Genomic DNA, 23157 nt, shown 5'->3' on the forward strand with positions numbered 1-23157 from the left:
CATTATTACCTCTAGCTCTAAGTACTCGACTCCTCTTATCTTACGAGATACAGGCTGTCTCTATTAAATATATGCCAGGGGTGACAGAAGATATTTATAACCCTAGGTTCAAATATTATTCTGTGATACATTTATGTCATAGTTTCTGGGCTTCATGCCATCAATTTGGCAAAATACACAGATTCTTTTGCTTTTCCAAGAAAGGAGGTGAATGATTAGGAGGTAGGTGAGAGTGTTAAATCTTAAGGGATTAGATTACAAGACACTCCAGTTACCCTGGGACAGCCACTCTGGGTAAAGTATTGCTTCTGTAATCTAATGAGTTTGGCCAGCCCTTTCCTTCCCAGCATGGCTGATTTTAGTCATAATAATACCTTTCTTTTCTTCTAGCCAGCTGTTAATTTTCTCTGTCTGCCTCCCACTGACTTTAGACTGACAGACAGTGGAAAATCCCAAAGGTCAGATAAAAACAGAACTGTATTTCCCTTGGCTTCTTAGAGGAGAGCAGTTAAACAGGTTCCAGCCTTATTAAAGGACCTTTATGGTTATTAATTTGTAGAGCTGATTGTTATCAAGATGCATCACCAGAAGAGTCCAAGCGTGGTGGAGATGGCAGTAGAACGATTTCAAGTCACCTCGGTCATGCCAAAGTGTTCAGGGGCATACTACCTGAAAAGGGTACAGGAACAATAGAGAAGTTAGTCATAAGGTTAATAATATTTTGCTTTCAATGACTATAAAGATGGGTGTAGAATACTGTGAAGAGATTAGTCCTAGCTCTAAAAGAACGTATATAATGGCTTTGTTCTAATAATAGAAATGTATTGCAAATAATAATAAATCAAGCTGTTTTAAGATAACAAAAAACAAAACAAACTAAATATGCTAAAAGTATGTGTCTTTGAGGTAAGCCATCCCTAACCCTTGATGAAAAAAAAGTATAGTAGAATTGAATGGAATGAATGAATGAATAAATGTGAAAAGAAACAAGTGTAAAAAGTGGTAGACATAATTTCTGCCTGATCTGGACTATAAAATGAATAACGAGAATGTAATGATATGTTTATAGTTTCACCGTGTCCCATATCAATTGATACTGGAAATAAACCAACTTATGTCAGCAACCTTGGAAATGGAAGGAAGAGGCTGGCTCTGATCTCTCTGATCTTAAATTCTTTGGTTATATCTTTGTCTATATCTCTATAGACAACCTGTTTTTGCTGAATTCACTCAGTTTACTTTATAAACTCAAAGTAGTTTGACTAAATTCAGAAAGATTCAGGTGAATGTAGTCAGGGATCAGATGCCAAATAGCTGATGTATCAGAACTTTTTCTTAAGTTTATTTCTAGACAGAGGGACATTTTCTAGACATAGCTTAAATAAACTGGTCAATTTAATCAAAATGATGGTCACCCTCTTTTCTTATAATGTCACTAAGTACCCTGCAGGAATCCTCATAGTATTCTTCAGATTCCTCCAAACTCCCATAGCAAAATTATAAGTAGCAAACCTTAGTGCAGACTCAAGAACATGAATTTTAATTCTGGGACATCAGCCAAAAGTATCAGAAAGAACACTTGACCCTGAGTTTATTGTAAAGAAACCTCTGGTAGAAGGAGTCTTTGACTAACAATGATGGTTCCTTGCAGGGGATTGGGCAGGGGTTGGGGGTTGGGTGGGTGGGATTATACCTAACACCCTATTATGAAGATCCATGCCTTTTTGGAATCAAACATTATTATTTTTGTTTAATATTAATGCTTGTCTTGCTGGTATATGAATAATCATAATGTATTAAATTGAGTTTTAGGTATGTTTATATTTAATACTACATGAAAAGATTTTAGGCAGATTATCTGTGTGAGGGTCAAGATTGGATATTTTACTGCAGATCCCTTGATGAAGAGGTTAGGGAGAAGGCTTTGAGATTAGGGCAAAATTTTTTCCCTTTCTTCAAGACAGATTATGTATTTGGGAGAGTATTGCTGAAGAGAAACCGAAGGGTTTATGTGTTAAAATGTAAATGGGAGATCTTGATGATTTTCAGTGTTCAAATGATAGACAATAGGACTTACCACGGTTTTAAAACTTTATTGATGTATGATTGATATACACCCCCTACCCTCAAATGTTTTTAAACCCATCACTGGCTTTCAAGATACAAATGTTGTGAAAACATTTTTCTTTTCAGAGGTGAAACATCCTCTGAAAAGGAAACTGAAGAAAGGTGTTGGGATAGAGCCCGTAAGGGAGAAAGCCCTTTAAATATTTTTTTCCACGTTTTTATTTATTTTTGGGACAGAGAGAGACAGAGCATGAACGGGGGAGGAGCAGAGAGAGAGGGAGACACAGAATCGGAAACAGGCTCCAGGCTCCGAGCCATCAGCCCAGAGCCCGACGTGGGGCTTGAACTCACGGACGCGGGGCTTGAACTCACGGACCGCGAGATCGTGACCTGGCTGAAGTCGGACGCTTAACCGACTGCGCCACCCAGGCGCCCCAGGGAGAAAGCCCTTTAATTAGGCCTAATGTGGTACTTAGAGCAGCTGGTAAAAAACTAGAGACTTGTAAAAAGGAAACAAGGTAAAGAGATACTGAGAGGACAAGTAAATGCCTAGGAGAGGAACAGAGAAACAACTACCATGAGATGCCTGTGAGCCAGGCTGGGAGCAACTCCAGGCTAAATGGAAATCAGCTCCAGGCTAATGGAAAACTAAGATCCTTCTCAATTTTCTGCTTAGCTTTAACTTTATTGAGAGAATACCTACATCAGTGAAAGGAGTATCTTCTGAGAAAAGGAAAGAAGCAGCAAAGACATCCTGCATGAGATGTTGATGGAGAAAGGCTCTTTCTTCCCCACTTCTGCTGATTGATGATAAAAATGAATTCATACTCATCGACAGTGAATTGGGAAACCAGCTGGAGGAGTTGTTAGTCTTCTTGATAGTATTCCTGTCCTGAGTGAGGTTATTTTGTGTTATCACGTAGAAAGTTGAAAACATAAGAAATAAAAAATAGAGCATCATAACAAGATTCTGTAGCAAAGGAATCTGCCAGGAAAGGGTGCATAGAGCTGGAGATCAGACAAGAGGAAATAAGCAAAGTGAGGAAGGTGAAAATCTTTCTCAGGATAGCTGTGGGGAGAAAAGAAGAGACTTGATGAAGAAGTACTGGGGGTGGGGCACGCCTATGTGGCTCAGTCAGTTGAGCATCTGACTCTTGATTTCTGCTTAGGTCATGATCTCACAGTTCATGAGATTGAGCCCCACATCAGGCTCTGCGCTGACAACGTGGAGCCTGCTTGGGATTCATTCTCTCTCTCTCTCTCCCTCCCTCCCTCCCTCCCTCTCTCCCTCTCTCCCTCCCACCCTCCCTCTCTGCCCCTCCCTTGCTTGCATGCCTGCTCATGCTGTCTCTCAAATAAGCATTAAAAAAAAAAAAAAAAAAAAAAGTACTGGGGAGGGAGATGTAATCCCACAGATGAACTTGCTACTGATTGTCCTCTAACATGACAGTACATGGGTGATGTTTTGACTTGACCATAAGGGTGGATATAGGTTCCTAGGCCAGAAAGGCAGAACTAATTAATCTAAGGGGGAGACTGAAGGAGTCAAGTGGAATAGCTTGGAATTGTAGCATAAAGAGCACTCTAAGGCTAATTCCTCCATAGTGAGGTCAACATTGGATACCCTTCTTAAGTTCCCCTGTCTCAACCAAGGAAGAAGACCCAACCTACCATTAGGTTCAGTCATTCACAGTGTTTGAACCCCAAAATTTTCACTGAAGGTCACATGGGTAGTTTTGTTTTTTAAAAGAGCAAATGTCTGAGTATTGTGCCGAAGAGATTATTGCCAGAGAAACAACTAGGTGAGAACTACCATTTCCTTTGGGGATAATCACCCCAGTGGTGAAATGCCTGGAAGCCCTATTTTGGGAGGTTTCATGCCTTGTATGGTCATATATGTTGCATGTGTGTGTGTTAATTAGAGGAAGTACATTTTTTTCCTCAGAGTAGTGAGAGTTTAGATAACTTTTTGAGATAACTGGATACAGAAATAATAGATATATCAAACTCATTGCCTTAGAGTCTCTGTTTACCCTCTGGGAAGTTGCTTGCTTGTTGCATTCCATGAGCTTCATATTGTATTGATCGAGGTAATGAGGTGCTGTCATGTTAAATCCACACTAGTCCCAGAAAACCCATTTGGTAGGTGTTCTCCTTAGCCAGTCTTAAGTTGTGTGATTAAAACAGTGATTCTTGACCGCAGAAACAGGACAATTTGCCTTTGATTTAGAAGTTTGAAGAACAGTATTTATCTATAGCAGAAGCCTGGTTTAAAATCCTCGTTTGTCTTTGTAGCATTATCAGGTATCCAGCAGATGTCACTATTACAGTCTATGTTCAGTTTTTGGCTTTACTGAGGAATGTTCACAGGAAGGCTCAATTTGGGAACAATGCTTTATCAATGATCTAATGACGGTTCCTATTAGTTTGCTGCTGTGTATAGTACTAAATCAAGTTCCTCACCTGAGTGTTTTTGTGGAAGTACTTTTCTCTATAAGCATAAGATGCAGAAATTTACTGGCTACCCATTTATCTCACCTACAGGAAATGCATATGTTTAAATAAATAAATATACATACTTTATATTTTACCACTAATGCTACTTATATATTTAACTTTCAATATAAAAATAGGGCTTAGATAATCTAAACTATCTTCACTCACAACACTCTGACATCAAATGTGTGGAGTTTTTTCCCCCCATACCAACCAATTCTCCTATAATTCAATTCGCTTCTGATACTGTCTACCTGGAGTTAATATCTGATCACACAAGTGAGGGGTTCAGTTCCCTAAGACTGCTCCCACTTCAGACACTAATGGCAAGTCCTGCTTGTTCAGTAGGGTTCTCCTAATGACCAAATGGCTATGAAATGGGAGGTTTAGGGTCCCAAGATCCCAAACTTGAGTTTATTAATTGGATAGAAGGACTCAAAAAACTTGGGAAAACAGTTTACTTTATTATAAAGGATAAAACTCAGGAGAAGCCAAGTGAAAGAGGAGATACATAGGGAAAGGTTTTGGAAAAGGGGTACCCCTCCTCTCACCACCTTCCATGTGTTCAACAACCTGGAAGTGTTCTGAGCCTCGTCAGTTATGGGTTTAAATGGAGGCTCCATTACATAGGCATGAATGATTAAATTATTGCCAATTGGTGATTAACTCAATCTCCAGGATTCTCCCCTCCTTGGAAGTACAGGATTCAGCTAAAAATTCTTACCCTTTAATCTGTGGTCTCTCTAGCAACTAGCCCCCATTCCCTAAGAGTCACCTCATTGGCATGAACTCAGTTACGGCTGAGGGGCTTACTCTGAATGACAGAGGATATTCCTTTAACACCTACCACTCATAATCCCAAGGGTTGCATAAACTCTTGTGCCAGAGATTGGAGTGAAGACCAAATCTATGTTTTTATTATATCACAATATCACAAATAATTTCTAGTGAGTCAGAATATTTCCTGACCTCATTCATAATGATATACTCTATTATTTAACTTCAGAATGTTCAATGAGCCATTAATAAATGCCCTGATAACTATTTCATAAAAGCTATTCAAAAGAGGTTAAGGAAACATCTCCTCTCTTGTGTTGAAGAAAGAACATACCTGAATTTGGGAGTTGGTATTAGTTAGGGAAGTGGCTCAAAGTGGCATAAAGAACAAAGAAGATCAGTTCTCCCTGACGGAAGCATTTCATGGTGAGAGGTTCACGCTGCAGAACAACTTTGTTCCATGCAGTCATTTGTCTCAGGAATCCTAATCAGCTGCATAGTTGAGGCTGGGTTTTTGGGCGTTCCAGCCAGCAATAATGGGAAAGAAAGCATGGAGGAGGCATGCTTGTTTCTGTAAGACTGGGCTCAGAATTGCCCACGTCATTCCTCTTGCTCCTTTGTTAAGAGTTTAGTTCTACTGTCTAACTTCAAGGGAGGTTTGGAAATTATTTGTGTGCCCAGGAAAAGGGTGTGTGTGTGTTGGACTTCAGTGGACAACTAGCAGTGCTGGTGGTTTGTTAGTTTGATTGGCAGTGACCAAACATGGCTCTTGCTGTCCTTTTCAGGAGGTGCACTCAGTGTACAGAATTTTGGCTGGGATTTTGAATATTGGAAACATTGAGTTTGCAGCTATTTCCTCTCAACATCAAACTGATAAAAGTGAGGTGCCCAATGCTGAAGCTTTGGAAAATGGTAATTGTTTGATGTCTGTGCACTGTGTAGCCAAAATACATGTTTCTTTCACTTTGATACTTTCTCAAGATGCTGTAAAATATAGAGTAGCTGTTGCTGGTCTCTGTACTGACTTTGGGTATTTTCACCAACTGGGATTTCCCAAAGGATGTCTTGTAGACCATCACAATTCTTTTTATAAGCTGCAAATAAATGCTCTGCAGAAAAGAATTTTGTGGCAGGTCACTTTGGGCAGTGGTGTCAACACTGGCTACTTTTGAAAACCAGCTATAAGTTTTTGAAAAAATACAAGAGGTGGATCTCTCTCTGAATCCACTGAATCAGCATCTCCAGGGGAGAAGTCAGGCACTATTTTTTTTTTTTTTGAAGTTCTATAGGAGATGATGGCACAAGGAAACCAAATCCTGAGTTAGGGAAAAAAAAAACTGATTTAAATAAACACCATTTGTGTTAAACAGTATCTTTTACTGCCTTTAATAAAGTAATGTGCTTTTTGACTCTTGAGAAGAGTATAGTCCCCGGCTATTTGACCAAAGACCATCTCCTCTCACTTTTTTTCATCAAATACCTGGGAAGAGCTTTCAGAACAGTGTGGATGTTCTGTTACTGTGTCCATCTGGATGCTTCTTGGTGTTAGGGACCTGGCTTGTTTACCTTTGCATCTGAAGTGCCTAGGGAGAGCCTGACACATAGTGGATGTTGAATAAATGCTGGCTGAATGAATGAATGGATGGATGGATGACTACATTCTCTGGTGTCATCCTTACCCTGTATTCCAGCTGCCTCCCTTCTCTGCATCAGCCCCGAAGAACTCCAAGAGGCCCTTATCTCACACTGTGTGGTCACCCGGGGTGAGACCATCATCCGTGCCAACACTGTCGACAGAGCCGCGGATGTCCGAGATGCCATGTCCAAAGCCTTGTATGCGAGGCTCTTCAGTTGGATTGTAAATCGCATCAATACACTCCTGCAGCCAGACAAAAGCATATGGCAAGTTCCCTCGGGAAGCAGAGGCCCTGGGAGAGCTGTCATTGACCCCAATGTCTCCTAGATTTGCAAGAGAAAGTGTTTGGTCCACTCATGAGTTTTCTTTAGTGAAGCTCTCAAGTCTTCACCTTTAAAAGGAGAATGGTATCCACGACAATGGAAGAGGCACATGACTGACAGAGCTGTTACAGTGTAGTGTTTAAGAGAACAGCTTTGTCTGGGAGCTGGGCAAACTGGGTCTGCATCTAAGCTCTAGAGCTGGATCAATCCCATATTCTAAGTCACAGTTTTCTCATCTGTAACATGAGGGTAATGATATCCTCCTCATAGTGTTGTTTTCAGAATGAGATGTAGTTTCATGTAAAGTTTTAAAGCACCATATATTACATTATTTACATTATATCATTACATTACTACTGCTGCTGCTGTTACTACTATTTCTTTCTAAGCATTGATGGTTTCTATATTGTGGAAGAATTGACAACATCAAGTTCTAAAGAGTGTTCTTCCGATTAAGCCTTATGGGTGGGAAGGTGAAATAGTGAATGGGCAGCAGTTCTAGCCCCTTCCAATAGAGTGGTTCCTCGTTAATCTTTCTCTTTATGGAGCTTCTGAGTAAGATTTTAAAGGATCCTACTGCTTAAAAAAAGTTGGAAAGACTGTTGAAAAACTGAAGGAATGAATACTTTAAAACACAAACTGTTTCTTCCTTCAGAGGTGGCTGAATGCTGCTTTCCATGAGTGGGTATATATGTTGGTAAACACACGGGCATATGTATTTAACATCATCCTGAGATGAATGTTTCTTCCCCTAACAATTTTTTTTTCTTCTCTTCAATGCAGTAGTGCAGATGATGGTATGAATGTGGGGATCTTGGATATTTTTGGATTCGAGAACTTTGGGAGAAATTCATTTGAGCAGCTCTGCATAAACATTGCCAATGAGCAAATCCAGTACTATTTCAACCAGCACGTTTTTGCTCTTGAGCAGGTAATAGTGAACTCTGAAGTAACTAAACCTGGTGGGGAAGGTGCCTCCAAGCTGCCCACAATTAGAAGGGGAAACCCTGTTAGGCTAACAGGTAAAAGATTCTAAGGAAAAAACCACTGGTGAGGCAGTCCTGCCTGTCCTGTCAAAATAAATAGTCTAAATTTAGCCTGAAAAAAAAAGTCTTGATTTCTGTGGAAAGTTACATTTCCTCACTTGAGTGGAGCTGGTGACAAGCCAGTTATTTAATTGTTGCTTCTAAACTGTTTCATGCACCTTGTCCAAAATGCTACATTCTCTTCCTACCTTATGTAAGTAAAATAAGTGTCCAAAATGACACAGGATGATGTTGAATTCAGGGCACAGGTTCTTACTGTTCTTAACTCCCAGATGGGCCATCCCCATCCCCTATCTCCTGCACACCAGGTCCCACAGTAACTGCTGGGGTGGGGGTGGAATGTCTCCAGGGAGGAGTAAGATATGTTCTTGGTTTTCTCCAAATGGAAGTCTTTTCACTATGAGTTTAATGGTAAATCAAATTGAGTGTGAAGCTCATGTGCCCAAAAGCTAGGGGACCTTCCCCTCCACCCTAATTTCTACCCTAACCCCAAGATTCTATCTTGTATGAAGTTGTTCAACAACGAAACATACTAAGCCCTTTGTTTTAATGTAGAAGTGAAGGCATACACACACTGTGCTGTGATTAGATAAACACGAAGTATTGGTTTTACCAGTGGACCTGGATAAATCTGGATCACCCACCCCTCCCCTCCCCTCCCACTCTGTGTGAAATTCCACCTCCTTTTCAGTCAAGGCTCCCTGCATTTATTTTCCCTGGGAAATCTGGAATTTTCTTTGTTTTCCAGCCGGAGATGATTCCCTTGAAGAATGCTTTGTAGAAGATAGATGTCTGTTTTCTTCCTGGTTTAAACCATATTTATCACCAAAATAGTTTTTTTTTCAGCTTCTCTTCCATTCCATGTCAGTTTCTAAATTACAAGTTACCAAGTTGGTATTTGGGAGACAGCACTGTCCCTTCTTTTGCTGACTTCAGCTGCCTGCCACAGGCTGTGCCTGTAGGTCAGACTTAAACCCAAAGCTTCAACAGTGCTATATGCAGAAGACTCCTTTGCTACACCCATAAAACACAGCCTGTTTTCCACATACAGTCAGTGTTTCCAGACACAGAACGTGCATGCCAAAGCAGCCTGGTGCCACCTAGGCCAGTTTTGGGCTGGAGACATTCACAATCCATTTCCCTCCAGGTGGAATATCAGAATGAAGGCATTGATGCTACACCTGTGATGTATGAGGACAACCGCCCACTCTTGGACATGTTCCTCCAGAAGCCCCTGGGACTGCTTGCACTTTTGGATGAGGAAAGTCGATTTCCCCAAGCAAATGATCAGACCCTGGTTGGTAGGTATCTTTTGTAAAAGGCATAATGCACTCAGAAGAGAACTTGGTTCATGTGATCAAATGAGCGTGGCTGAGCATTTTGGCCACCTGGTAGGCTATGCAAGTATAGGCTCTATTTTTAATGCATTGAAATATTCAGCAAATGTCCTGATAGATTGTGTCTTAAAGCAAACCCATCACCAAGCCCTCCTCACACTCCTATTGCTGCCAACGTAAATACCTTTATCCTTTGTCAATATCATTTTTTATACCTTCCTGCCCCTTATTTCCTATAACCAATAATTGCTTCTCCTCCTTTTCATACCCTTCTCTCATATCTTTGCCTGGATCCCATCCACCTCTAGTCCAAGTTTGTATAGAAGACCCTTCTGGTCTCATGGCTTCTAGACTCATACTTACCCTATCTACCCTGGACATCCCAGCTAATTTAGTCTTTCTAAAGCCACCTTTTCATTAGTTTACTATTGTCTACGGCCTGCCAGTAAGACACCTCATCCTAGGATTAAAGGCCCTTTGTATTCTATCCCCGTTCCCTTTGTCCATCTGCTTCTCCAGTCTTCAGTGTTGTACATGATCCCTTCCCTCGCTTAGATTGTGAGATATTTAGGGCAACAAATCCCCAATCTTTGTATCCATTTAGTACTTAGCACAGATCCTCACACAGAGTAGGCTCTCAGTTACAACAGTAGCAAACATTGTTTATTGAGGGAGGAACAGAAAGCTTCAAGTCTTTTCCCCAGATAGGAAATTGATTGGTGGGAGAGATTCTCTTCAGGAGTTGACATTGTCACCTTCGGTGGTTTCCTTTTACCTGTGAAATCATCACAAGTTGCCATGATAAGTTTAAACAAGGGTTGTTTGCCTTCTTCTGTGGGATATCTTTATGGTTCTAAAGCTAATTGGTCAGAGTTCTGGTGTCATCAGTGTCCATGCTAGGAGTTCTTAGAACAAAACAAGATGTTAGGCCTGATGCTAAAGACAAATACAAAACAACTAAACGAAGACTTGATGGTAAGCCCATTTCAACAGGGCATTTTTCTCTACTGTTGTACATACAACGACACTATCAGACTGCTCTGAAATCCCTTATTTGGGGTCACTCCTGGCTCAAGGAGTGACCTTTTGTTTGAAGGAGCCAACAATTCTCATTGTAACTTTTAAACATGAAAATCCACACAGATAAATTTGAAGATAATCTGCGATGCAAATACTTCTGGAGGCCCAAAGGAGTGGAGCTGTGCTTTGGCATCCTGCACTATGCCGGAAAGGTGAGGCAAGTGTGTGTCATTAAACCTGAATTTGACAGGGGTCAGTGTCCATATTACCCTGTCTGTGCTGCTCACAAAATTATTTGCGGGTTTCTTTTCTCCTTTTAATTCCTCTTGAACACCTAATCATAATTCCCAAACTTTCTCAGTGTGCTGTTCACAGAAAGTCGCCCCTGGTAAAGAAGCAGTTTCTCGCTGGGGTGACTATAGAGCTGCCATCTGCCTCTCACCTGAGGTTTGGCCCAGAAGTGACAGCTCTCCAGAGAGAGAACATAGTATAGCTTTCCCAGTGTTGAGCAGTGAATGTGCACATTAAAGTCATTTGGAAATGTGTAGGTAGCAGTGGAGGGTTCATATCACAGTGGGGCTCATTTTTTAGCAGTTTAACTCTATGTGTCTTTAGGGAACCAAAAATGTCTAGATAAAAAGGGAAAAAAATTCACTTCATCATCCAGATATTAAGCTTTTATATCATTAACAGAAATTTCCACCTTTCGTAACTTATGCCTCAGTCTCATTTCAAGTTCCTGAAGTAGAGTAGTGACTAATTCAGGAAACTCTCTAGTTCTGCAGCCAACAACTCATTGCTTGAGTTACTCTCAAAGGAGCCATTGGAATTAGGGCTAATTGGGGGGGTCTGCTGAGGCCCTGGGTCCAAAAAAAATGGGTAGGAGTTCAAAAAAAGGCATTTTGGATTATTTTGTTGATGTAAGATTTATTGAAATTATTTTTACTTTTTAAAAAAAATTATTTATTTGTTTATTTTTTATTTTAGAGCACGCGTTGGGGAGAGGGGCAGAGAGAGAGAGAGAGAGAGAGAGAGAGAGAATTTTAAGCAGGTTTATGCTCAGTATGGGCCCAGTGCAGGGTTCAATCCTATGACCCTGGGATCATGACCCATGCTGAAATCAAGGGTCAGATGCTCAACTGACTGAACCACCCAGGCACCCTGAAATCATTTTTCATATTCATATCATAGTATTGAAATTAAGTATGCCTGACTGGATGTTGGTTGAAAGGCAATTCTAATGTAAGTAGAGAGGATTGTTTTTCTCTTCACATAGTGCATAGTATCTATTTTGGATATTTGTTAGAAATTGCAACCCAGTTTTTACCCTTAGATCGTTCACTCACCTTAGCACTGATGTCTGCCCATATATTGATGTCCTTGATGTCTGAGATGCCCTTATCTAGCCTGCTTCCTCCTTTCCTATCCTCTTCCTTACACCTCCACTCTGTTTCCATGTCCTTTTATACTTATTTCCTATTCACCCATCTTCCCTTTCTCCCTCTTCTCCTTTCTTGATTTTAAGAAAGATGAGAAAGGCGGGGGGAGATGGATAGGAAGGATCTTTTTCTTTCTGGACTCCTGTTCTTTTCTGAATTCATTTGTCACTCAATGCTTATTTCTTTGGAGTGTTCTTAAAATTTCTCTGACCTGGATCCCTCCTGTTCTGAGAACCAAAAATGGCTCAGCATCCCTGAGCGATCACATGCCGTGAGTACCTTGGGAAGCAACAACGGTACGGTGGGTATGGGCTCGGAGCCCAAAGTGTCTGGGTTTGGAAGCTTGCCTGTCACTTGTGAAATGTGCATATTATTTGTTTTCTCTCTAGGACTCTGTTCACCCACCAGTAAAATGGGGATAATAATAGTGTTTACCTCATAGGATGGATGCTTTACATATAGTGACCAAAGATATAGTACCCAATGTATTTTCATTATTATTCCGATGTGATGTGACTCTTTTTTTCAAAGAGCACCTGGACAAGAAGTTAAGATAAATTGGTGTGTCAGAAATTACATTTTTTTCCTCCTTATCTTGTGGACTGGATTTAAAAGCACAACTGTGTCAAGACAAATTCTGTACATTGGTCGATTAATGACTGACCTCAGACAACTTACCAGTGTTGCTAGCAATGGATGATATCGGCTAGTTTGCTATTTGCTATTTACATTGCAGGTATTATATGATGCTTCTGGGGTTCTTGAGAAAAACAGAGATACACTACCTGCTGATGTGGTTGTAGTCCTGAGAACGTCAGAAAACAAGCTTCTTCAGCAGCTCTTCTCAATTCCTTTGACCAAAACAGGTACCTGGAGCCCCTGACCTCCCTGAGCCTGATGCTTCTATAAGCACTACTGGAGTTTTCTTGTTAACAAGTGTCCAAATACTGCCAGGGCTCCACTACTACCACTTTGAACTTTAAGCAGGGGTAAAGGTCTATTCAACCAAATTCATGAAAAGGAAAGTGATTGTTTCTTTTTCAAGTTAATTGCACAGCATCAGTGTATATATACTGGGCATACATACAGACACACACACGCCTTTTATAACATTAACTCTTAGACTCCTCATTTCTCTGCCTGCCACCTTTCCTTCTTCATTTATAAAGCCATATGGAATCACTAATTCGTGCTAAGCACTCCAGGGTGGTCTCAGTTTACCTAGAGTTATTGGGAAGATTATTTCTGTTCATGTATGAACCTAAGTGGAGGGAATGTGGTGAATCCTAAGGTTATTCAGTCATGGGGTCCTCAGAGGTCACCTGGTCCAATTCACCACCCAGTCAATAACCCCACTCTCTTAATCAATTTAGAATAGGTCCGTCACTGGCCTACGTGCCGGCCTTTGCCCACTTAGAGTCAGCTTCTGCTTAATGGCTTCTGTTTAGTTGTGCAGTCAGTTCTTAGGACAGGAGGCAGGAAACTAGGGCTGAAGAACAGAACTTCCCTGTCATTGCTATTTTGCCAAATAGGTTCCATTTGGGTCAAGTTCCTTTGATTTACCTGGGATCTGCTGCCTTTGGCTGAGCAGCAGACCAGGTCTTCTCAAAGCTTTCCTCTCAAGGGCATTATGTTTCTGAAGGTATGTCTGGAAACAGCTGCATTATGCTTTTATGAAAGGAGGAAAGACCTCTTTGTCACTGTTCATAATTTCTTTTTCTTTCTTCCCTCTCCCCTCTTGAAATCATTGGTGCCCGTGTGTAGTTTGGGGCCATCGTCTGCTTAAAGAGAGTGGCTGCCAGGTCTGACTTTTAGCAACATGCAGAGGAATGAAAAGCTTGGCTAAGAAAAAAGCTACAGTCTACAACCTTTGCTTCATCTTAACTTGGAAAGAAAGTTGAAACCAGTTCTTAACTTTCTTCAAACATGCTCCTTTAAACAAAGATAGTAGGATGCCCATGAGGAGACTGCCCTCCAGCTTTCTTTCCAGACCTCCCTTGGGCAGAGCTGGGATTTTACTCATTATCTCCTTACGAAGATATCTACCCTCAAAAATTGTTTCTAGGGGCGCCTAGGTGGCGCAGTCAGTTAAGCGTCCGACTTCAGCCAGGTCACGATCTCGCGGTCTGTGAGTTTGAGCCCCGCGTGAGGCTCTGGGCTGATGGCTCAGAACCTGGAGCCTGTTTCCGATTCTGTGTCTCCCTCTCTCTCTGCCCCTCCCCCGTTCATGCTCTGTCTCTCTCTGTCCCAAAAATAAATAAAAACGTTGAAAAAAAATTAAAAAAAAATTGTTTCTAAAGAGATTGTTCATCCTACGTTGAAGGTCAGAATATTAATCAAGCTGCTAAATTTTAAAACATCTATATCATTTATTTTTTGGTTTTAATGTATTACAGCCTTTGAAGGTGGGAAAATTTTACTGGACAGGAATAGTTGTGTTGTTTTTGCTAGAATTATAAATATCAGTTTCAGAGTGACCAGATGTGAGCTGGGCTGGGGCTTCCTCACCAGACACTTAGGTCTTATCAGGCAACTTACGTGCAGGGGCAAAGATACAGGCGTCATTAAGACCCCTACTTTGTGCTCTTTGAAATGAAATTTATCTAAATGACTTGTCAGTTGGCATTTACACTCTCATAAATATAAGTAATGATTTGTCAAATCTGTTCACAACTTTGGAATTTCCAATTTTTCAACTGTTGGCAACATAAAAACAATTTCTCAGCCTGGGCCACTAGGTGGTGCTATGCAAGAAGTCAGGCTCTGAAGAAGCCTTCTGTTTGCCCTTGATCCGCCTACATGGGAAAGGAACAGGAACAAAGAGATAGCCTCTGCTTTTTTTTTTTTTCCTTCCTTTCTTTTTGATTTTTGCTTTTCTCTGAAAGAGTTTTTCTCCTATCTTGTAACTCTTTCTGAATCTTGCCTTCAAACTGCGTTCCACACATCCTGGAGGAAATAGAAGTGAAAAAGAAGACTAGAAACAAATGTGTTTTCCTAACAAGCTTCCTTGTATTCCTGAGTCCCCTATATTGTGCATAATAATTTCTTTTGAAATCCTAAGCCTTATTTTCTTCACATTTTGAATATAATTAAGAAGCCACAAAAACACGTCGAAACTAATAAGCATGATTTTATTTTCTTTTTCTGAAACTGCTCATGTAACAATGGCTTCAGTCAACATTTATAGAATAGCTTCTAATAATAAGGCATCATTTAGGCAGCGAGGTGAATATAAAGATAAAATGACTTTGCTCCAAAGCAACTGGAAATTTCTTTTACCTTCACTTTCTATCTAGAATTTTTCTCCCTATGATGATATTTGCCCTCAAACATCAGTTCTAAAGAGATTGTGTATCCAATGGTGAAGGTCAGAATATTAATTAAGATTCTAAATTTTAAAACATCCATACTCTATATTTTTTGGTTTTAGTATATTACAGCCTTTGAAGGTGGGAAAACCTTACTGGACAGAAATAGTTCGTGCTGTTTTCACTGAAATTGCATATACTTGTTTCAGCATGTGCCCCTTATGAAAGCAGAAATGGTTTTCTGGCTGGAAGCAAGGTCCCACGTAACCTAGCATTTTGAAAATGAATATGCTGATATTTTCAGTGCACGAGAAACCATTTTCTTGGTTGTTTTTATTTTTATTTATCCTGCTTCAAACCCTTAAATACTTGTCTTATTAAAATGAAATGGGTTACTGGTTCCGTGAGCATAGATGTTATGGGAAGCTAATTTACAAACTTCTTTTAGGAGATGAACTGCAGAGAGGAAGGAGAAAAGTCAAAGTTGGGAAGCTTTGGAGGCTGTTAGCATCAGACTTTAAAAAGAGGTCCAGTGTTGGACTCCGGTTTTGGGAGAAGAGGACGTTGTAGGATGTTGGTAGTACTCTGACTCCTGGTCTTGGTGGTGGTTACGAGTACGTTTGCTTTATAATCTGTTATGCTGTACGTGTGTTTTACACGCTTTTCTGTACATTCTATTTCACGATAGCACTTTTATTTTCCAAAAGATAGAGAAGACATCTTAAAATGCAAAGAAAAACTTTCATTTCTTTCCCTAAGATTTCCTATTCACTTAATTTGGGGTTTCCTGGTAGCCAGACCGCTGCAGCCTTTTGCTTTCAAATGCAGGCATCAGAGAGCTTCTGGCTGACATTCCTGTCCAGTTAAGTCAGCCTCCTCTCTGGGCTGCTGGGCAGGTAACAGTCCCTTCATTAGTGGATAGAAGAAGTATCGGTTGGTCTAATCTCTTATCAAGGTTGAGAAGATTAACCTCAATGTGTCTTTGTGTCAAACTGTAATAAAAATCAGAGAAAGTAATCCAGTTGACATTTTCCTGTTTCCTGTACCCACCTTCCCATTCATGTTGTACATCCCCAAATACTGAAAAGGTTAAAAAAACATGGGGTGTGAAGTCACGAGGTGCAGGGCTCCTCCCAAATTTCTGTAGCCCCCTTGCCAGCGGCCCCTCCTGGCACATAGCTGCATCTGGTGAGAGAGATGCCTGTGCCTGATGACACTCCCATTCCAAGATACTCGGTGGTGATTGGGCGAATGGAGGCAGCTGCAGACGACATGGATTCTCAAACCTTCAGGACCACTCTCTTGCCTGTACATGGGCGACTTCAAACGTGGTGAAATTTTCTTTGTAATCCTTCCTCTCAATAGGAAATCTCTGAAGATTTCACGTGTGAAAATTTGATGTGGCAGCAACGTTGCTTTCTAACCCTTCAGCTGGGACTTTTCAAACTGAATGATCTAGGTGGAAAAACATTAAAAGGAAAGATGTTATAACAAGGTTTCATTGCATATTTCCTTGTTTGGGAAACATTCCACTTGCTACTAATAAACTAGAGAAAAGTTCAAAAGGCTCAAGGGAAGAAAGAAAAGAGGAAGTTTCAAAAGGAACTTGAAGAATCCATTTCTGTCTTTGAATTGTGAATTCTGACTTCCAAATAGGAGTTTGGGGTTGTAAAGGAGTTAGGAACTGGGGAGAAACTAGAAAAACAAAAGTAGTGCCAAAGGGAATATTCTCTGAGCCTCAAAGTCTGGTTTTGCTTCAGAATCTAGAACTGAGTTTGGCTGTATTTTCTCCTGTCCAGGCTCCCCAGGTCTTTCCCTTGGAATTTGATGTGAAGTGAAAATCAACAGTAGTCTCTTTATCTTGACTTCCATTGGTTCCTCCTTTTATTCGGATGGGGGTGGGTGGGCAAGATGAGCTCCCACGTTATATCTGCAAAGGACTCCAACACCATCACTGCTGAAATATTTGATTGTTCCTGATTCTGTAACTTACCAAATAGGGCATTCAGCTCTTAAGAGGATGCCTTTTGGGAACTGTCTCTCAGAGTTTTCATTTTTCACTTCCATGCTGGTTTCTCCTCCATGCTGGAAGTTCAGAAAATGGGTCTGGCAGGATGAGCTGACTCCAAATGACGAGGTTCCAGGGTCACAGCCATGGGCAGTGCTTGCCTCCTCTGAAACAGCAGCTCTAATGAGCCAATCCTGTCAGGAAGCCCTGAGGGGTGAGTTCTTTCTCACACAGAGGCCTGCTTCTTTCTGTTTAAGAATGTATTTCAGTCAGTAGATAATTATATATTTAGCATCTATCTAGATATGGTGTTATACATAGTCCTTTCTGGAAGGAATAAAAGAAAATCTCAGCCCGAATAGTCAGGGACAGATAGTGCGGATCCTAAAATGTATAAAGGATACACAAAAGAAATGTAAATTATGAATAGGCATGTAAATCAATACTTGGGGACAATATAAGCACTGAGTCTATACAAGTAAAAATAGAAGGAAAAGTCATGGAAATATCATGTGTTGATTGAGGTAAAACTTCTTTTAACTATAAAGACTTCTTGGAAGAGGTTTTTGTTTTGTTTTTTGTTTTGTTTGTTCGTTTTAATGTAGAGTAGAGAAAATTGAGCAGTCTGGGAGTAATGAGGCATGCTAAGCCAGGGTCTACAGCACTGGAAAGGAGACGTAGGCAGCGGGATGATTAAGTGAACAGAATGCGAGGAAAGGACTCAGGGCAGAGGGAAGGAAGCAAGATGGAGAAATGATGGCAGTCTGTTGAGCCAAGAGTGGGCTTCTGATGCCTTTTGAAACAGTGTGGGTGGTCAAGTCAGGCTTCTAAAGAGAACAGTTTCAGGGTGACAAAGGAAACTTATACAGGGGTGTTAAAGACTGACTAGGAGAGCCAGGGTGCTCCCATGTGTTTATGTGGAACTGTGTATGAGTAGATGCTCAATAAATACTTCTACATTCTACTTTTTTTTTTAAGTTTATTTATTTTGAGAGAGAGTGCATGGGGGGGGCAGAGAGAGAGGGAGAGAGGGAGAGAGAGAGAATCTCATGCAGGCTCCACTCTGTCATCGCAGAGAACAATGTGGGGCTCAAACCCACCAACCTGAGATCATGACCTGAGCTGAAGTTGGATGCTTAATCGACTGAGCTACCTAGGTGCCCCTACATTCTACATTAAGACCTAGCATCCATTTTGAGTTAATTTTTAGTGAGGTGTAAGGTTGAAGTTCATTTTTTTTCTGTATGTCCAGTTCTAAAACTTTTGAAATGACTATCCTTTCTCCATTGAATTACTTTAGCATTTGTCAAAAATCAGTGGTTATATTTGTGTGGGTCTGTTTCATTGATCTATGTATGGAATTCCTCAATACCACATTGTCTTTACTATTGTAGCTTTATAATAAATCTTTATTTAATTTTTTCAATATGAAATTTATTGTCAAATTGGGTTCCATACAACACCCAGTGCTCATCCCAAAAGGTGCCCTCCTCAATACCCATCACCCACCCTCCCCTCCCTCCCACCCCCCATCAACCCTCAGTTTGTTCTCAGTTTTTAAGAGTCTCTTATGCTTTGGCTCTCTCCCACTCTAACCTCTTTTTTTTTTTTTCCTTCCCCTCCCCCATGGGTTTCTGTTAAGTTTCTCAGGATCCACATAAGAGTGAAAACATATGGTATCTGTCTTTCTCTGTATGGCTTATTTCACTTAGCATCACACTCTCCAGTTCCATCCACGTTGCTACAGAGGGCCGTATTTCATTCTTTCTCATTGCCACGTAGTACTCCATTGTGTATATAAACCACAATTTCTTTATCCATTCATCAGTTGATGGACATTTAGGCTCTTTCCATAATTTGGCTATTGTTGAGAGTGCTGCTATAAACATTGGCGTAAAAGTGCCCCTATGCATGAGTACTCCTGTATCCCTTGGGCAAATTCCTAGCAGTGCTACTGCTGGGTCATAGGGTAGGTCAATTTTTAGTTTTTTGAGGAACCTCCACACTGTTTTCCAGAGTGGCTGCACCAGTTTGCATTCCCACCAACAGTGCAAGAGGGTTCCCGTTTCTCCACATCCTCTCCAGTATCTATAGTCTCCTGATTTGTTCATCTTGGCCACTCTGACTGGCATGAGGTGATAGCTGAGTGTGGTTTTGATTTGTATTTCCCTGATGAGGAGTGACGTTGAGCATCTTTTCATGTGACTGTTGACCATCCAGATGTCTTCTTTAGAGAAGTGTCTATTCATGTTTTCTGCCCATTTCTTCACTGGGTTATTTGTTTTTCGGGTGTGGAGTTTGGTGAGCTCTTTATAGATTTTGGATACTAGCCCTTTGTCCGATATGTCATTTGCAAATATCTTTTCCCATTCCGTTGGTTGCCTTTTAGTTTTGTTGGTTGTTTCCTTTGCTGTGCAGAAGCTTTTTATCTTCATAAGGTCCCAGTAGTTCATTTTTGCTTTTAATTCCCTTGCCTTTGGGGATGTGTCGAGTAAGAGATTGCTACGGCTGAGGTCAGAGAGGTCTTTTCCTGCTTTCTCCTCTAGGGTTTTGATGGTTTCCTGTCTCACGTTAAGGCCTTTATCCATTTTTAATTTATTTTTGTGAATGGTGTGAGAAAGTGGTCTAGTTTCAACCTTCTGCATGTTGCTGTCCAGTTCTCCCAGCACCATTTGTTAAAGAGACTGTCTTTTTTCCATTGGATATTCTTTCCTGCTTTGTCAAAGATTAGTTGGCCATACGTTTGTGGGTCTAGTTCTGGGGTTTCTATTCTATTCCATTGGTCTATGTGTCTGTTTTTGTGCCAATACCATGCTGTCTTGATGATGACAGCTTTGGAGTAGAGGCTAAAGTCTGGGATTGTGATGCCTGCTGCTTTGGTCTTCTTCAAAATTACTTTGGCAATTCGGGGCCTTTTGTGGTTCCATATGAATTTTAGGATTGCTTGTTCTAGCTTCGAGAAGAATGCTGGTGCAATTTTGATTGGGATTGCATTGAATGTGTAGATAGCTTTGGGTAGTATTGACATTTTGACAACATTTATTCTTCCAATCCACGAGCACAGAATGTTTTTCCATTTCTTTGTATCTTCTTCGATTTCCTTCATAAGCTTTCTATAGTTTTCAGTATACAGATCTTTTACATCTTTGGTTAGATTTATCCCTAGGTATTTTATGCTTCTTGGTGTAATTGTGAATGGGATCAGTTTCTTTATTTGTCTTTCTGTTGCTTCATTAGTAGTCTATAAGAATGCAACTGATTTCTGTACATTGATTTTGTATCCTGCAACTTTGCTAAATTCATGTATCAATTCTAGCAGACTTTTGGTGGAGTCTATCGGATTTTCCATGTATAATATCATGTCATCTGCAAAAAGTGAAAGCTTGACTTCGTCTTTGCTAATTTTGATGCCTTTGATTTCCTTTTGTTGTCTGATGGCTGATGCTAGAACTTCCAACACTATGTTAAACAACAGTGGTGAGAGTGGACATCCCTGTCGTGTTCCTGATCTCAGGGAAAAAGCTCTCAGTTTTTCCCCGTTGAGGATGATGTTAGCTGTGGGCTTTTCATAAATGGCTTTTATGATCTTTAAGTATGTTCCTTCTATCCCGACTTTCTCTAGGGTTTTTATTAAGAAAAGTTGCTGAATTTTGTCAAATGCCTTTTCTGCATCGATTGACAGGATCATACGGTTCTTATCTTTTCTTTTATTAATGTGATGTATCACATTGATTGATTTGCGAATGTTGAACCAGCCCTGCATCCCAGGAATGAATCCCACTTGATCATGGTGAATAATTCTTTTTATATGCTGTTGAATTCGATTTGCTAGTATCTTATTGAGAATTTTTGCATCCATATTCATCAGGGATATTGGCCTGTAGTTCTTTTTTACTGGGTCTCTGTCTGGTTTAGGAATCAAAGTAATACTGGCTTCATAGAATGAGTCTGGAAGTTTTCCTTCCCTTTCTATTTTTTGGAATAGCTTGAGAAGGATAGGTATTATCTCTGCTTTAAACGTCCAGTAGAACTCCCCTGGGAAGCCATCTGGTCCTGGACTCTTATTTGTTGGGGGATTTTTGATGACTGATTCAATTTCTTTGCTGGTTATGGGTCTGTTCAAGCTTTCTATTTCCTCCTGATTGAGTTTTGGAAGTGTGTGGGTGTTTAGGAATTTGTCCATTTCTTCCAGGTTGTCCAGTTTGTTGGCATATAATTTTTCTTAGTATTCCCTGATAATTGCTTGTATTTCTGAGCGATTGGTTGTAATAATTCCATTTTCATTCATGATTTTATCTATTTGGGTCATCTCCCTTTTCTTTTTGAGAAGCCTGGCTAGAGGTTTATCAATTTTGTTTATTTTTTCAAAAAACCAACTCTTGGTTTCATTGATCTGCTCTACAGTTTTTTTAGATTCTATATTGTTTATTTCTGCTCTGATCTTTATGATTTCTCTTCTTCTGCTGGGTTTGGGGTGTCTTTGCTGTTCTGCTTCTGTTTCCTTTAGGTGTGCTGTTAGATTTTGTATTTGGGATTTTTCTTGTTTCTTGAGATAGGCCTGGATTGCAATGTATTTTCCTCTCAGGACTGCCTTTGCTGCATCCCAAAGCATTTGGATTGTTGTATTTTCATTTTCGTTTGTTTCCGTATATTTTTTAATTTCTTCTCTAATTGCCTGGTTGACCCATTCATTCTTTAGTAGGGTGTTCTTTAACCTCCATGTTTTGGAGGTTTTCCAGACTTTTTGCTATGGTTGATTTCAAGCTTCATAGCATTGTGGTCTGAAAGTATGCATGGTATGATCTCAATTCTTGTATACTTATGAAGGGCTGTTTTGTGACCCAGTACGTGATCTATCTTGGAGAATGTTCCATGTGCACTCGAGAAGAAAGTATATTCTGTTGCTTTGGGATGCAGAGTTCCAAATATATCTGTCGGGGGGCCTGGATGGCTCAGTCGCTTAAGCGGCCGACTTCGGCTCGGTCATGATCTCACAGTCTGTGAGTTCGAGCCCCGTGTCGGGCTCTGTGCTGACAGCTCAGAGCCTAGAGCCTGCTTCAGATTCTGTGTCTCCCTCTCTCTCTGACCCTCCCTTGTTCATGCTCTGTCTCTCCTTGTCTCAAAAATAAACATTAAAAAATTTTTTTTTAAATATATCTGTCAAGTCCATCTGATACAATGTATCATTCAGGGCCCTGGTTTCTTTATTGACCGTGTGTCTAGATGATCTATCCATTTCTGTAAGTGGAGTGTTAAAGTCCCCTGCAATTACCACATTCTTATCAATAAGGTTGCTTATGTTTGTGAGTAATTGTTTTATATATTTGGGGGCTCCCGTATTCGGCGCATAGACATTTATAACTGTTAGCTCTTCCTGATGGATAGACCCTGTGATTATTATATAATGCCCTTCTTCATCTCTTGTTACAGCCTTTAATTTAAAGTCTAGTTTGTCTGATATAAGTATGGCTACTCCAGCTTTCTTTTGACTTCCAGTAGCAAAATAAATAGTTCTCCATCCCCTCACTTTCAATCTGAAGGTGTCCTCAGGTCTAAAATGAGTCTCTTGTAGACAGCAAATAGATGGGTCTTGTTTTTTTATCCATTCTGATACCCTATGTCTTTTGGTTGGCACATTTAGTCCACTTACACTCACTGTTATTATAGAAAGATATGGGTTTAGAGTCATTGTGATGTCTG

The 23157-nt window shown here is 40.4% G+C and overlaps 1 protein-coding gene across 6 annotated transcripts in view; it reads left to right on the plus strand.

Moving 5' to 3' along the window:
• The window catches only part of MYO3B (myosin IIIB), a 482588-nt gene that overhangs the window by 264565 nt on the left and 194866 nt on the right, over positions 1-23157 (plus strand). For all 6 annotated transcript variants that reach the window (XR_015255300.1, XM_086718868.1, XM_086718870.1 and 3 more), the window contains 6 exons: positions 6126-6252; positions 7032-7242; positions 8083-8230; positions 9493-9646; positions 10826-10914; positions 12878-13007. Coding sequence is in view for 5 of the 6 variants with exons in the window: in XM_086718868.1 (XP_086574994.1) it covers positions 6126-6252; positions 7032-7242; positions 8083-8230; positions 9493-9646; positions 10826-10914; positions 12878-13007 (859 nt within the window). In the remaining variant the exon portion in view is untranslated. The remainder of the gene's footprint in view (positions 1-6125; positions 6253-7031; positions 7243-8082; positions 8231-9492; positions 9647-10825; positions 10915-12877; positions 13008-23157) is intronic.

Source organism: Puma concolor, chromosome C1 (assembly GCF_028749965.1).
Source record: "Puma concolor isolate L17-30 chromosome C1, mPumCon1.1.hap2, whole genome shotgun sequence".
NCBI lineage: Eukaryota > Metazoa > Chordata > Mammalia > Carnivora > Felidae > Puma > Puma concolor.